Raw genomic sequence first — 16,438 nt, 5'->3', positions numbered from 1 at the left:
TGAGGAAGGCTGGCCTAGATATTTTCAGGACGATCATTGTAGCCATAAGGTTACATCCACTGAAGTGGTTTCTAGTCTACCAAGCTTATGCCATTATGAAATAGAGATCCTTGTTAATCTTTTGGATGCCACAAGACTCTGTTTTTTGCTGTGACACACTTAATATGACTACCCCTTTGGAAGTTGTACCTATAAGGTTTAGAAACTTGCCAAGATCCTTGGGAGATGCTGAATTCTATAGCCAGTAACAAATTTCATCCTGCTAAGGTATAGTCATAGAATACTTCTTATTATACACACACTTTCGAATAACTGATCCTAATAACTTCATCACAGACTATATTTTACACATTTGAACAATCTCTAGCAACAGCTGTGCTGCGATTTGGCAGAAATGCCATGTTGTACATAAATGCACAATAATAATGCTGTTGCCTCTTATTCTCTAGGGGGATATTTCTAGCATTTTGATATGTTCTGAAGCATTTGATGTTTCAGTTTTCCCTCTTATGCCATGTTTACACTTCCCTTCTTAATTTTATAGTGGCCCTTTTTCATTGTCTAAATTGTATGTACATGATACACCTATTTTAATTTTTTAAATGCTTATTGAAAAGCACATTTTGCTTTATTAAAGGCAGGATCCTAGTTCACCGCATGATTAAAATAAGCAACGAGACTAACCTTACTGGGGAATGTCACCACTTTTGGATCTGTGAATGTAAGAAGGGTGGAGTTTAATTTTTGGTCGTAAAAGTAGTTTCCTTTGGTTCAGAGATCACAGGTTGGGTTCCTTTTATCCCGTATTCTCTGGGAGAGTCTTCAGATTGGGGGAACTCCTTTTCTTTACGCATTTCTTGTTCTCAGACTGTGTCGAGGCTAGCAAACAGAAGCATGTTGGGGGGAAAGTCACGTACTTTTGCTGGTTTCGAAGGAAACTTCTTCACCGTTCAGTTTGGATGTTTTAATTCTTCTGGGATGATACATAAAGCTCATATAGGGCATCATTCTTTTCTTTATTTGTGGTGAGCCCAGCCTGTATTGCACAAAGAATTGTGTTTGTAACCCGTAAAATAACATTGACCACTTAATAACGCTTGCAGTCTGGTGGGGGGTTTTCCCCTGGGGTGACGAGAGGACATTTGGTCTGCTGTTCAGGGCTAAGTTATGCCTGTAACTTTCCTTCAGCTGCTATTGGGAGTGGAGGGAGGGTAGCTGGGAAGGGAGTGCTTTAACCTTTTCCTTGCTGGCCATTATTCCTCACACCCCATCTACTTTTCTCCCTGTGGAAGAAACACACTCCCTACTGGAGGAAAATAAGGTTGCGGGAGCCAATTTGGAGAAGAAAAATAATTGTAAAAGAAGGGATTAAGCACACCCCGTCCTCTCTCTACTCTTGATTGCAGCTTCCACGACTGCATTACATTTATGTATTTTTGAAGCTGGGGAGAGTTACGCAAAACTTGTATAACATACAGGTTTGCCCTCAGTTCCTTTTACTTGCTTTGTTTTCTGCACTAGCCAGGAACGCTTCATATAACTCTTGAGCTTATATGTCAGCTTTTAACAGTCCAATCTTACTCATGTCTATTCAGAAGGAAGCTTCATAGTATTCCCTCATTTATTACATTTCTATACTACCCCATAGCTGAAGCTCTCTGTACCGCCCCATAACCAAAGTATTCAATGGGACTTATTCACTGGTAAGTGTGGGTAGGATTGCAGTCTTAATAAAAATTGCTTTAATAATTACAGAAATGTCACATATTCCAAGTGAAAGTTTCAGGAAAAATGAAATCTAGTTGCCACTCCATGTTGGATAGGTTTATTTTTACTCTTGCTCAATTTTCAGGCATTTTAGACTTATAGTGTTAGGATAATTGCATGCAAGAGATTTTGTTGGAACACAATTCAAAACTGGCTAAAGTGGTGTAGACAGAAATCATATTTCAGGAATATGAAGGAGTTAGTTGAGGGGGGATGCTATTCACACCGTAGCTTTTGCCTTGAATCTTTAATTCAAGCCTAGAGGACAAAATCTTTGATTATTTTATAAATTTAATAAATGAGTGCTTTATTGTTTCATTGTTAAAAAGATGCTGTAAAATTCTCAGCAATAAAATCATAATCTTGCCCAAAACACTAGTAAGAAATATTTACTTAAAATTCAAATACATTAAATATTTTAAGATCTTGAATTAGTTTTCATTTAAACTGCTATGGATATGTATATATGGAAGAATAAGATCTCTGTTATTAGAATCCAGTGTTTTTTTTACTTGAGAAGTTAAACAGGATATAACAGTTACTAGTTAGTTCTCAGAACTTTGAAAAATCTATGTACTGCTTTAAGCTCAGGGGTGAATTATTTATCAGTCAGTGGCTTAGAAGCCTTAAAAAAGTTTACTCAGATGTTATAAATAGATTTGAATTCACAGATAGTCCTATCAAAGGTATTTTTGTCTGGCACACAATAATGTTCCTTAAATTACTGAACCAAGCATAGGGACCTGTGAAATGAAGAATCTTATTATCATTTGGCTAATATTTTCATTAATTATGATTGCTGGGTTTTAAAATCTAATTATTAATATTACAAAGTCTCTTTTTAAATCATTATATATAAAAAAACAATTCGTACACGTATATGGGTTTAATATATAATGGATGTTTTGTTCACTCAGGAAAAAATTAGACTTATTTGTACTGTTTGGGCACCACTGTTTTTTCAATTATGAAATTGGGCTAATGCAAATTTAACATAATTTGGCTAATCTGTGTCCATTAACAGTTTGGGAAGGGTGCCTAATTAATGATGAACAGGTTAATTGAGGGAATTTGTCACTAGCATATCATCTTATCTTCCAGATAGAGCTGAAACAAGGCTATTATAAGGTTGCATGTGATAGGGATTAGTATTTAATATTTCTGAGGATCTTGTCAGGGACATAACATTAAAACGTCCTCGGTTTGTCTCTACCATGGTAAATATAAGCTTCTCAAAGTGTGAAACTTTACCTTTTAATTTATATACAATTATTTTAAGGTTACATCTATACCGCATATAGTAGAAATGTTGAAAATATTTATTTCTAATTACAAAGTTGTCCATCGTCAAGATTTGTTTTTAGAGCACCTATGTCATTCCATTCTTGTTTCAGCAAATGGTAATGTGGGCATTGAACTAAAATCTAAGCCCAGAAATCTGGTAATGGAGAAGACCCCTACTTAACTCTGTTGCAGTCACCCCATTCCTCTTAATGCTGTCTTAGAGTTGTTCCCAGTGCCGGTTGCTCCTGCTCTTTGATTCTGAAAACAGATTGAATTAAAAGAAGCAATCTGTTGATACGCCTAATCCCTGCAGCCAAGTAACACATTTCTTAGTGGAAAACATGATTTGAGTATGTTCCAATTACATTTTCAGAATTAGTACCTGGGTAGGAAGGGGTCTCATTTGGTATGGGAAACACAAGTCCAGAGCTTTCCATAAGCACAATTTTAAATGCCGTCTGTGAACTAAGAATCTATCTTTCTACCCATTAATCTGCAATACATTTTTAATTCCATTAATACATTGTGTAGGCTAAATAAAGATACTGATATATGAATGGTTCAAGGAGAAACGTGTTCTTGATAACTAATATTACACAGTTAAATTAACAGGTATACAAGATCGCTATAATTTAGATATTGTTAGTACATTTGAACAAAATAATTAAAAATCTTTTATATATGTCATGGCAGAATGATCTGATAATCGTGACTGGTATTAATAGATTCTCATAATTAGCAACTACTTTAAAATTTGGCAAAATAGAAACTAGCTTTACAGTGAAAATCTTAATAAATCCAACTATTAGGAAATAACATATAATGGGATAGTATAGATTGCAACTATATTAGATATTATTATGCATTTTTCCTTTGCGAAAATTGATGATGAAGGACACAGACCAACTTGCTTTCAATAAGAAGTATTGTAAATACTCTTGTTAGTTATACTGGATTAGGTAGAAAATCTAAATTTGAGTGATTAAGGTGTGTGGTCCTGTGCATGTTTTGACTAAAAAATTGTCCTACAACTCCCAGGATCCCTTCAGATAGCTATGCCAACTGGGGCATGCTGGGAATTGTAGGATTCCCCCCCCCCCCCGTCTAAACATGCATAGGCACCCTAATTGTTATATGCAAATATAAAGGGTTGGCTGGGTGTATTTATTCATTGCAATTTGATTTGAATAAAGTAAAATGTCCTACCCTCTGTTATTTTTAGTGAGGAATGGCAATGGAATCTTTTACAAATTATGCTTAGTTCAAATTGGAAGGGGAAAAAAACGTGCATACAGATTAAAATGTTTCTATACCTGGTCAAATGATAACTGTTGGGACATGTAACCCCACTCACACTGACTTCTATTATGTTTTTTGACTTAAAATTAAAGTTTATTGGAAACTAATAAGATATAAAATAAACAGATGACTGGTTTTTATTTATTTATTTTTAAATGTTTTGTTAGGGTGATTAAAAGGGGGTATCTAATAAAAAATCAGATATAGAACTTTATATCAAGCTTGTTAGTAGTTGCAAAGCAAAATATTGCCTCTAATTGGAAAAACAACACCTATATGTTCTCAGTATTTCTTACTGATATTTTTTTTAAAGTATAGAGTGCTGCATTCATGGTAAAAATTGGCTGATTATGGTAAAGCCCAAGCAGGAAATAAAAAGCCTCGTGAATGTATAGAGAGTTGATAATATTCATCATGTACTGGAACAATAAGTATAGAAAGAATATTGTGCCATATTCTCAGATTCCCTATTCTATCTTTTATTTGTATGGTAATGTGCTAGATTTTTGTTTCTGTTGATGATGATACTAAGAAAAGAAGAAAATGGAAAAAAGTAGTAGGAAATCGTAGAAAGAATCCAAAGATTCCTGCTTGAAGAGTTTAATGGCCTAATCCTGTGCTTATGTACTCAGTTGTAAGTGCTCTTGAGTTCACTGGAGTTTACTTCAAAGTTAAATGTGCATAGCATAGATTTGATGAATAAAATCAATTTACTGCTCAATCCTGGGTAGAGTTAGGTGTTCCAAAACCTGCTGAAACCAACCGGTTTTGGTATGGCTAACACTGCATAAAATCACACTGTTAACTGCTGTCGGGAGCTGCCACTTCTAGGAAATCATTTCCCCCCACCCCCCCGAGGATAAGATGTTCCTGGTTTATTATTCTGGTTTATTACCCTGGTTTGTTTCTCAAAGTAAAACTTATAGTAAATACTCTTCTTAATTATTTTGGATTAGGTAGAAAATCTAACTTTGAATAATAAATACTTATATCTAAATATGAAGGGTTGGTTGGGCATATTTATTCATTGCTATTAGATTTGAATAAAGCACAACATACCTTTAGAAAGAAATGGGGAAATTTCATGGAGAAGTTTGACTGAATGTATAGTGTGGAAGTTGGCGCATAAGAGTAGGATGGGAGGGGTGAGGGAAGAGCTTCCTATGGTTGGGCTGTAACAGTTCATACTGTGGTGCCGACAGCATGTATGGGCTTATATGAGTGAATGTTCCTCTATACTCCTCTATACAAGAACAGCAAAAAATAATAATCTCCACATACAAAACTAGTATGCCACATGCAAAGGTTCTAGCCTAACCTTCTCTCCAGTGTGTTATTTTTTGTGTGGAGGAGCATTCAATCATGTGAGCTCCCACCCACCAGCCCCAACACAAGTTTACAACTCAGAGAGAATTAGGCATGAAATCCAACTGCAGTAATTTTGGGATGAGTTCTGTAATGTAGATTGAAGTATTTTTAAGAACAAATATGCCCTTTATTTTTTCTGGATTGTGTTTGTAACTTCCTGTTTTGGAAAACTATGAGAATTAAAAGGATTGAACTGCAAAGCACATTTGTGAGATTTACAATTTATTTTGGCTTAGGGCTGTTGGGTTGAATTTTGGCTTTGTCATACCTATAGTAGTAGACCCATTGAAATCAATGGGAGGGAAGTTAGTCATGACTGACTTGCCCCACTGTTTTAAGTATGACGTAAGTCTCAACCCAACCAATTGTATCATTGTTGTTGCTTTTCTGAATTAACTTTAAGAATATTTACTTTTTGATGGAGGTAGTGGGAATTAGTTTTTTGTTGTTGTTTTTAAAATGGAAGTGTATTTAACTCTGTTCATCATGAATAGTGCTGGAAAAAAGCAAATCACTGAAAAAACTGATGCAGGCATCTAAGACGTTTGAAAATATTGCCAACCCCTATACAGAACTAGCAATAAGGAATTTTATCTCGCTCTTGAACATTTAGCACCTTTTTAAATTAATGTTTGTAATGTAAGAAAGAAAGAAAAGAAATGCAAAGAAGAAATTATAACATAGAAAAAACCCATATTGATAAATGTTGTATTGGAGCTTTTGTTTCCAGTACATTGCAAACTAGGTCAATTCTCAGCCAATTTGTTTACACGTCAGAAAGTTTTCTTATAAAATGAGCAATTCTGAATTTTTCCTGACATTTGGAAAGTTAGAAAGGTAATGGCCAAAATATTTCAATATAAAATATATTCCCCCAAAATATTAAAATAAACTCTTGACGCTCTCCATTCAAGAGTTAAAATTTAAAAGGAAATTGTTGATCAACAGTCTTACAGATCCTAATGCCCAGTAGACATTTGTGATGATAAACAATCTTAAATATCCTAATGCAGACAGACGCACACTGCTGATAATTAATCTTACAAATCCTAATGGAGCCGCAGAGTGACTTTAAGTGAAAGCAATGAGTAATAAGTTTGTCGACAAATATGATTAGTAAAATAATTTGCTTTTAAATTTTAACTCTTCTGTTGGGAGTTTGACGACAGTTTGCAGTGTTTGTACCTGTCTGATTTATATATATCCTCTTACTGTTTACTTCGATAAAATTTTGTAGGTCAACTGCTGAGACCCTCCTCTGTGTGTATACTGTCATAGGTGAGGCATTTGACAATGAGGGAAAGCCCCCCTTTTGCTGTAGCACCCCAGTTTTGAAATGCCCTTCCCAAGAAGGCTTACTTGGAGTGGCACCAAGATCCCTTTTTTCTTTTCTTTTTAAGTTCCAGGCAATTTAAAAAAAAAAAATCTTCCAGGCATATTAAGCATTTTAGGATACAATGGTATACTCACTTCCATGGGCATAAGTCTCATTCCATTCAGTGAAGTTTACTTTTGAGTAGATATGTATAGGGTTGAGCAGTTGGATTTCTTTATGGCTGTATTATTGGCTGGTTTTATCATATGGTTATTGTGGCTATTTAATGTCATCCTCTGTGTTTAACTTCTGTAACGTAAACAAAAATATGTTAAATGAGTAAATTTTAAAATATTGAAATGTTTCAGTAAATTTCACTCTTACCTTTATTAGAGATGTGAGGGGCTGGAAGAAAAAAATGGCCCTCCCCAGACTGAAAAATAACAAATCCCCGTTTTTCTCTTTTTTTCCCTAAGGGGAAAATAAGCTCTCCCCCCCCCCCCCAAAAAAAAACCCAAATGGGTTTTTCCCCCATTTCCCCCTTTAAGTCTCTAATCACTTGTGGTTTGGGACACTTCTTTTTTTTTTCTTGTATCTTTTTACCTTGACCCCCACCTCCTATGCATATGAAACTGTGCAGGATGGAGGAGACTGCAGGAAAAGTTCCTTTACCTTTTTACAAGAACATGGAAATGGTCTGTTTAGCTGAGATTTCACTAAGAAGTTATTTGGAGGCCTTAGGTGTCTGGTGGGAGACACCTTAGGGCTGGTGTCTCAAGCAAAAATCAAGTAGTTCAACCCAAATGTTCCTAGTAGCCCTTTTAATAGATAGAACTGCCCAGGGACCATCATAATAGTGGCATTCAGTAAATACAGAACCAGAGGCATCAAGGCTAGAAGATGAGCAGTATGCATACTAAAATTTCATTTTAATGCTTTAGTAATTAAGCTAGCTGAGATAAATAAAAGGACAGATCAGCTATATAATTTCTATGTACAGGTTGACCAAGGATATAGAAAGGGAGAATAAGAAGTGATACCCTGACTCTGCACTGTATGTTATCCATCTTGGCCCCCGGCCCCCACATGACTTTCCCATTTAAAGAGGCAGATACCTGCTTCATAGGTATGTTATAAAAAAAAAGAGAGAGAGAGTGTTTTTTCTCCATCATACTGTTCATATTGTTTTGGCTTCTGATTCAAAGTCTTAATAAAATGTAGTATTCATGAGAGGTTGTTCTAAACCTACTACTTTGTTGTCTTAATCTGGAGAGGAGAGGTTTCAATTTTGGGGACATATGTCCCATTTGGCATTGTATAGAGACATGTTTCTTCAGACTGATGCTAGAGCCAAGCGTTCCCAAAGTGTCTTATCTTAGTTTTATTGCCCTTTGGAAAGGGCTGGCACAGGTTCCAAATATCAATACGGGAAATAAGGGTGTGTTTCTGGTTCTGTTTGGTAAGGATATATTTAAGTGTGCTATTTTGGAGGCAGAGAGTGGGCCGAAAGTATGTTTTTGTGTGCATATAATATATTTAACATTCTTTAAAAATGAAATTACTTCCAATGCTGTTTTTCAGTATGTATCATAGGAAGGTTAGGTTAGAACAGCTTCCTTATTTATTTACCTCCTTACATACTTAATTTCCATTTGACAATATAGGCAATAAAAAAATTAAAGCTGAACATCATAAAATATATTAGAAATTAGATTTACTGATATGCTTTATGATATAAGAGTCAGTTGAGACAAAAAGACATAACACAAGATACAAACAATGTGTCTGAAGACAGTGACAGAGGAGGCTTGATGGATTTCCCAGGGGGAGTTCCTCAGCCAAGACACCACCACTGAAAAGGCAAGACTTGTTTTGTAAAAAAAAAGTTGGGTTTTGGTTGAAGGCTTCTGTGGCTGTCTTAACTAGATTATTGTTTTTTTGTAGTTGTTTAGCTTAGATGCATTTTGTTGTTGTAAATTGTTTTGAGCCAATGGAAAGAGATAAATAAATAATTAGGACTTAAGAAGAGTCCTGTCCAAAGATTCATCTTATCCAAGAGTCTGTTTACTGTAGTCTGCCAGATCCTTCTGGGAAGTCCACAACAGTTCTCCCCCTCTGCCCTGCAACTGATGTTCAGAGAAGTACTGACTGAACCTGGAGGGGTTCCATATTTTGAAATATAGACATACTTTTTTGTCCCTATGAAGTTGTCTAATGCCCCCTTTAATGCTCTCTTAAGCTAAAGGACATCATCCATCTTGTGGCATTGAATGCCATAAATTCATAATGGGTTGTGTGGAAAATATCGTCCTTGACTGGACTTTAAGAAGTGCTTCGGAGCTCCTGTTTTCTGTACTATCATCACATCTGGTCAAGCACGAAAGACCCGACCTTCTTGGTGGTGGTGCCATAGCTTTGGAATTGAAATGTGATTTGCATGACTCCCTCCTTGTTTTCTTTCAGGCAGAAGTTAAAAACATGTTTATTTTTAAGATTGTTTTTCTTAAGGATTTTAATTGATCCCTTTTTATAAATGGTTATTTTAACTCTGTTTATTTTATTTTATTTTATTCCTAAGGGCAATGCATGTTCCAATGCATGTTTAGACACCAAAAAATCCTACAACTCCTAGCTATGCTGGCTGGGGAATGCTAGGAGTTGTAGGATATTTTGCTGTCTAAACATGCTTAAGATTTTGCACCCTTAGTATATTGTCAGTAAATGAACAGGACTTTCTTTCTTTCTTTCTTTCTTTCTTTCTTTCTTTCTTTCTTTCTTTCTCTTACAACTATATAATTTTAAAATCCATGCATGTGAGGAGTGCATGTGTGTGTTTGTTTTTTCTTTCTGGTAGCAGTTGCACCCATGGGTGCTGCTCGGGAAGACCCTCAAACTTTGATTATATTTTTAGGACACTTCCCTCTGGAGAACCTTTGTGCATGGACTGGGCTTTGGGACTACTTGTCCGTTTTAAAGCCAGGAGTTAAAGCAGCAAATGTGGCAGTGAGCAATCTTGCTTGTAGAAACATTCTGTGATTAACTTTTTGTCCTGGCTAGTGTTTATGTGTATGTAAACGCACGTGTGTGACAGTTATGTAAGTGCTCTAAATTAAATCAGGTTAGATTGTATCGCAGCGTTCACCGACAACATGGCCTGGACTTCATCGTTTTAATGTAACTCTGGTAATCCTGACATATTTTTACAAGTGCCACACACGTGGACGTTTTGAAAGCACTGGATATGTTGGCTTCTGCGGCAGCTGCGTAGCAAGAGAAATGAAGTGTCAATCTGCCACGTGCCGCTGGGTGCACACATACATAGGGGTTTCGTTACCTTGCCCTATCTATTGTAGCTTGGGGCTTAATGGTAAACGTTTGCTCCACCCTCTTCCCCCCCACCTCCCCAATACATGAGCGTGGTCTCTCTTTATTTTGGAAAAGCCCACATCTGTTTAGAAAAATGGCACATTAGATACGACTGTTGCCACTGATAGCCTAAATGATAAGTGCTTCAAAAAGTACATAAAGCTATGGGCACCTTTTGTTGCAGGCTTTGAAGGCAACAGAGGAGGACGCGCATTCTGCATGTCTGAGCAATTTTGAAAAGACTTGCATCCATGGAAGGGGTTCAAGACTTAACAGAACAGCCTGTGAGTATACAAAAGAAACCCCAAGAGCCATAGAAAAAGGTCTTTGTTTTTCACATCAACGTGTGGTGAGTCTTCTGGAAAATGTACATTGATTCTGTGACCTATTTTGTTTGCAGGAATAGAAACAGATTTTTTATCGGGGGGCCAGCAGTTAATAGACAGGCCGTTTGTAATACCATAAAATATATTCAGAATATTTTAATATTTGTTTGTTTTTTGCAGGAAAAGACATTGCAGAAGTCACTTTCAAATATTATTTAGAGCACCTTTTAATCACTGTTCTATAATGTATTGTTGCAGGAAAGTGAAGTTTTAAATTTAGAGTCTAGCTGTATCGAGAGTGAGGGAAGGCACTATTCGCTGACAATCGGAGGCTGCCGTTTTGGCATAGCAACTTCTCACATGTGAAAAATGCAGGCAGAAAGTGTAAATCTCAATGCAATTCTCATGATAATAGTTAATAAGAACAGTGTTGCTTTTTAAGAAGTGCTTTGATTCATAAAGACCTCTTAGCATTTGTACCTAATTAACACACAGAAAGGCTGTTACTTAGTCTACGATTATATATTTAAATTTCTTTCAGTAGAATATGAAGCAGGAGTGGGCAGACTTAAGGCTTGTGGGTTTTTTGTTTTTTTTTACTGGAATCCCAAGATCTACCAATTGGAGCCTGGTGCAAAAGACGTACAGTCAGAATTAAAGCATTCTGAGCCTAGGAATTTGTCTTGAGTACCAGAACTAAACAGAGCTCACAATCTTTCCACACAAAAATCCACGCTTGATTACTCTGAGTTTTCTTCATTTAAGCAGTATAATTTGTTTGGGAGTGTTTTTGCAACTACTGGAAGTCAGAAATGCTTGCTAATCTGTTGCAGATCACTACAGGATTTACCAGTATATTCAGATCCACGTTCTGCCCACCCAAATATATAGTCTGTGGGCTGGGGGGTAACCAGGCTGGATCCAAAAATAAGAACAAAAGATTAAACTCCAGAGAACCCTCCAATCTGACTTTGAGCCCATCACTTTCTTGTGCTATAACTTGAAGATCAACAATTTAGAACTCAAACTCTGGAGGCATGGCTTTTTGAATGTATGAGCTCTCTATGGAAATTACTTTTTCTTAGGTGTATAAATGTGGCATTTTGGCACCAACAGTAACAGCTCTTTCGATAATAATACTCATATGAAGGTGTATATTGGCAGTTTTGATCTCTAAGATAACTAGATTCCATATTTGAGAGACTGATTAAGACTTTAGGGGAAAAGTAAAGAAGTGTGGGCATTTCTCACACTATGCCTCCCGCCACTCCCTGAATGTAAATGCTGTGTGGATAGTGTCATTATATAGTTTAGTCACTAGATGGCACTGAACTTATTTTTGTCTTGCTGGAGTCAGCAATTTCTTGTTGCTCTTGTAGTTGGAAAGAGACAGTAAAGTCTTGCTTAGGTTTCTGAATGGTGTGATATTTAAAGTGTCAGAAGTCAACGTTTTAACCCATGGATTCCTAACAAGACAAAGAAAATGGGACAGTTCCCTGCATCGGAAGCCTTCAGATTTATTAAACCTGAATGGAAAGAAGGATTTGCTTGCTTTTGCCTAGGCACAAAGAGAAAGGAATTGTGCAAGTATGTTCACTTGTTGATGTTACAGCAAAAGAAGCCAGCAATATTTGTAACCATTTGCCATTACTGAAGAAGGCCATAAGCGCATCTGTGTGAGTGTCCTTCTCATTTCAACTCCCAAGAGGGATGTAGTATATGAGAGGATCCGCTTCTTTCAAGGAGCCCAGAAACCTGGAGAAACGGTTGAATCATTTGTTGTGGCCCTGCATGAACAGGCTGAATACTGTGTGTTCGCTGGTTAAAAAAAGAGGAACACCTTAGATGGAGCTTTTCTGGAGGGGTTGGTGGGTGATGCAGCAAATACAAGACTAAATTCTTTCAAAACCATAGAGATCTCAAGGCAATAAGAGCAGACCAAAAGCCAGAATAGGGAGCAACTACAACACTTGAGTAACTTCGTAGATGAAACCTCTGCTCCACACTATACTATAAGCAACACCACCAACACTCCTCAAGTTTCTGCCAAACATAGGGAGGGGGGGAGGTCAAAGAAAAAGCCAAAGAAGTAATCCGGCAATTTTAAAAGTACTTTGCAGCAAAAACACTTTGGGGACCTGTCTCTTTTCAGCATGTAACTCCTTTGCTGAGCTGCCTATTCACTACTGGGACAAGTTTAAGGTTTTCTTATTGGTGTATAAAGTCCTAAACGACTTGGGGACCTGGTTATTTGAGAGAGAGCCTTCTGCCTTGCCAGCCTGCCCCTGTGACTGAGGTCGTCAGATGAGTCACCTTTGATAGTTCCACGTGGACTACTGTGGCCACAGCTAGACCTAAGGTTTATCCTGGGATCATCCAGGGTTCGCCCCTGCCTGAGCACTGGATCCCCTGTGTGTCACCTAGGTGAACAGGTTTGACCCCTGAACGATCCAGGGATAAACCTTAGGTCTAGCTATGGCCTGTGTGTTGGCTTCCTCTCTCTGGAACTCCCTGCCTGTTTATGTTAGGCAGATGGCAAAGCTGTTTTGTTTGTGGTGCCTACAGAAGACATACTTATTTAAACAAGCCTTCCCTGACGGACCGGCCACAGTTTTTATTGGCATAATTTGGTTTATAATGTTTTAATTCTGTATTTTGATTCTTTTTTCTTGTTCTTAATGTTCGCCACTTGGGAATCCTATTATATATTGAGCAGTATATACATCTTGTAAGTAAATAAATAATAGGCCCACCCTTTCAAACACCACGAAGTGGAAAAGTTCATAACATTTGAGGAGTTTGCTAAGCTAGAGGAACACAGTGCAAGAAAAAACAAACAAGGCATTTTGCTATCATGTGTTGCACTCAGATAATGCAAAAATTGACCAAGCAATTGATGGCATTTTTTTTCGGTTCCAGGTTTTGTAAAGACACTAACCCTTCCTGGAGAATAAACTATTTATGGGGCAACTGTTAATTTAAAAATATTCACAATTATTTCAGGAGAGACCTGCACAGGATTTCAGAACCTCCCCCAAACCTGTATAAGATGTGTACATGGCCCATGGGCTACCTTACCCTATCTTGGATGGTTTACCACAGAACCAAGCAGTTTGGACAGGAGCAGCGTGTGTTTTACTGTACATGTGATACAAGGTCATAATCTGAATGATCTCTACAGTGGTGGAGTAGCTGTCAGAATGGGACTACGAGAACAGTGGGAGAAATAGAAAACAATGTGGACATTGTTTTAAGTCCTGGTGCCAAACCATACAGTGCACAGATATCCCACAGAATCAAAATTCCCTTACTCCACAAGGTACAAATGGAGGCCAGAAAAAGTGAAAAAACTTGGCATAAGTAAGGAAATCACTGATCCTGCCTCATGTTCTACTCAAGTGGGCGCAGTCATCATTAAAATGGGTAATTGCATCTGTATAAATCAGTCTTCCCCAAACTGGGGCCCTCCATATGTTTTTGACTTCAATTCCCATGAACCCCCAACCACTATGGCCAATGGTCAGGAATGCTGGGAGTTGTAGTCCAGAAAATCTGTAGGGCAACAGGTTGGGGAAAGCTAGTGTAGATCTTTAAACATTTAATGAACCTGTAGTTAGCGAAAAATAGAGGACCCTCCCCTGAATGTGACATAAGCCAAAATAGTTCTCAAATTAGATACCACAAGCAGTATCTGGCAAATATCTTTGGCAAACCAGAATGTTAAACTGAATACATCTATCACATCCTTTGGGAGCTTCTGCTTTCAGTGTTTACTATTTGGAATTGTAGGTGCTTCTGAGATTTTTCAAAGCCAGGTTACAGAACTCCTTAGTGCCATGAAAGAAGTCGTTGTCTTCATGGATGTCATCTGAATAAATAGTATATCAATGGAGCCCAGGACAAATCTTTGGCCATCATCTTGCATAGGATCCTTGAATCTGGACTTAAGTTAAGTAAGGAGAGTTGTATTTTTCACCAAGGTGAAATAAGAGTTCTTGGAATAAGTATTCACCTAACATGAGAGAAAATCATGTCCTAAGAAGATAAATGCCACCAGAGAGCTGAAAGCACCAATTAATGTTGCAGAACTGAGATGCTTTCTAGGAATAGTGTACTATGTAGGTCAGGCTTGGGGAACCTCCAACCCACCAGCTTTTTATCTCTGATGAGCTTTTTCCTGTCAGAAGAGGGAGCAGAGCCTTGGGAGAAAGTTGCCGAGTGAGTCAGGCATTACTTCTGAGGTTTGTCCTACTTATTTCTGAGCAGACATGCAGAGGCTTGCCCTGCGTACTTCTAAGTAGACATGGTGTTCTTGCTTACTTCTGAGCAGACATACAGAGGTGGTATTTGGGATGCTATTTGGAAGTGCTGCTGAGTGAGCCATTCCTGCTTCCTTCTGAGGAGACATGCAGCAGCTTGTGCTGCTTGCTCATAAGTCGACATGCTGCTCATGCTTACTTCTGAGTAGACATGCAGAGACTTGGTATTTGAGATTCTATTTGAAAGTGCTGCTGAGTGATTCAATCCTACTTACTTCTGAATGGACATGTAGGTGCCAATAATCACATGTTGCCCCTGTCCCCTCTGCCTTTGACCCTGCCCACAGATGGAGTGCAGATCCTGAGACCTTTCCCAGATTGGAATTCTGCCCTGATGTGGAAAAAGGTTCCCCACCAGTTTACCATTTAAACCATTTTCACTGTGCAGAAATAAGCATTTTTAGTTATTTCAGGTTGCCCAAAAAGTGCTAACATACAGTCGTGTAAGGCTTATTACTAGATATCTACCATACCAATTTTGCTCATTTTTGTTTTAAACTGAAGCTTGAGCAGTGTAGATGTGCAGAAGAATTTGAAATGTCAAAAATTTTCAAACCTTGAGCTTTGGGAAGCTCAGGGAGAGAGAGGGATGAGCATAGGGGAGGTTAATGTATATACCCCATAATATGCATGTAATGTAACATGTGACACAGTGTGTATATACATGTGTAACAGGGATAATCTTTTCCAATTGATCTGGTTCGCATGTCACAGTGGCATTTGGCAGCAAATCTTGGGTTATTTAACTCATGATTTGCAGGGCTATGAGCCACTTCCAGGTTTTAGAAAGAACCTATCAACACCCCGTTCATAGGTTGTTAGCATGATGCTTGAACCTTGACACCATGTTGTTCGTGGTTTAAACAACCCAAAGTGTCTGGGTTCTTACTTCACACTAACAACCTACAAATGGGGTGTTTGTAGGTTGCTTCTGAAAAGTGGGAGTGGCTTGTACACCATGACATGTGATTAGCCCCATTCTTTCCAGTTTGATGACTTCCAGAACTGGATTTTTAAATTAACCTTTTGCAATGATAAACATTATTTTATTTGGGATTTGGGATTTCTCTAAGCAGAGTTCTTGTTTGCAACAACCCGTAATCATGGTCACGTGAATCTAGTTGCAAACAGAGAATTTGATTTTGGGCACATAATTTAACATCCTGAGGATTTTGGCTTTCATTTTAAGAATCAACTGGAGATAACGTGAAGGGGTGATCCTTTGCTGGAGCCCATCAAAATTTTGGTATACCTGTCCTCCATGGGTCAAAGAGGGGAACAATTCAGTTGTTGAATCTTCTGCCCACAAAGATTCTAAAAGCATGACCCAGGTTTGCTTCTTCTTTTAAATTTTTTTTTATTGTTTTTACTTTGGCTCTATTCAGACATGATGG

At 37.6% G+C, this 16,438-nt stretch overlaps 1 protein-coding gene across 4 annotated transcripts in view; it reads left to right on the top strand.

Annotated features, from left to right (window-relative positions):
* EYA3 (EYA transcriptional coactivator and phosphatase 3) overlaps nucleotides 1-16,438 on the top strand; it is a 53,922-nt gene that overhangs the window by 11,614 nt on the left and 25,870 nt on the right. For 2 of the 4 annotated variants that reach the window (XM_063140732.1, XM_063140731.1), the window contains exon 2: nucleotides 10,584-10,683. In XM_063140732.1, coding sequence (XP_062996802.1) covers nucleotides 10,651-10,683 — 33 coding nt within the window. In that variant the 5' untranslated portion in view covers nucleotides 10,584-10,650. Of the gene's footprint in view, nucleotides 1-10,583; nucleotides 10,749-16,438 lie in introns of those variants that run through there. The other 2 variants (XM_063140730.1, XM_063140729.1) reach the window with 1 other exon arrangement.

Source organism: Elgaria multicarinata, chromosome 13 (genome assembly GCF_023053635.1).
Source record: "Elgaria multicarinata webbii isolate HBS135686 ecotype San Diego chromosome 13, rElgMul1.1.pri, whole genome shotgun sequence".
NCBI lineage: Eukaryota > Metazoa > Chordata > Lepidosauria > Squamata > Anguidae > Elgaria > Elgaria multicarinata.
This window is presented reverse-complemented; position numbering and strand designations above follow the sequence as displayed.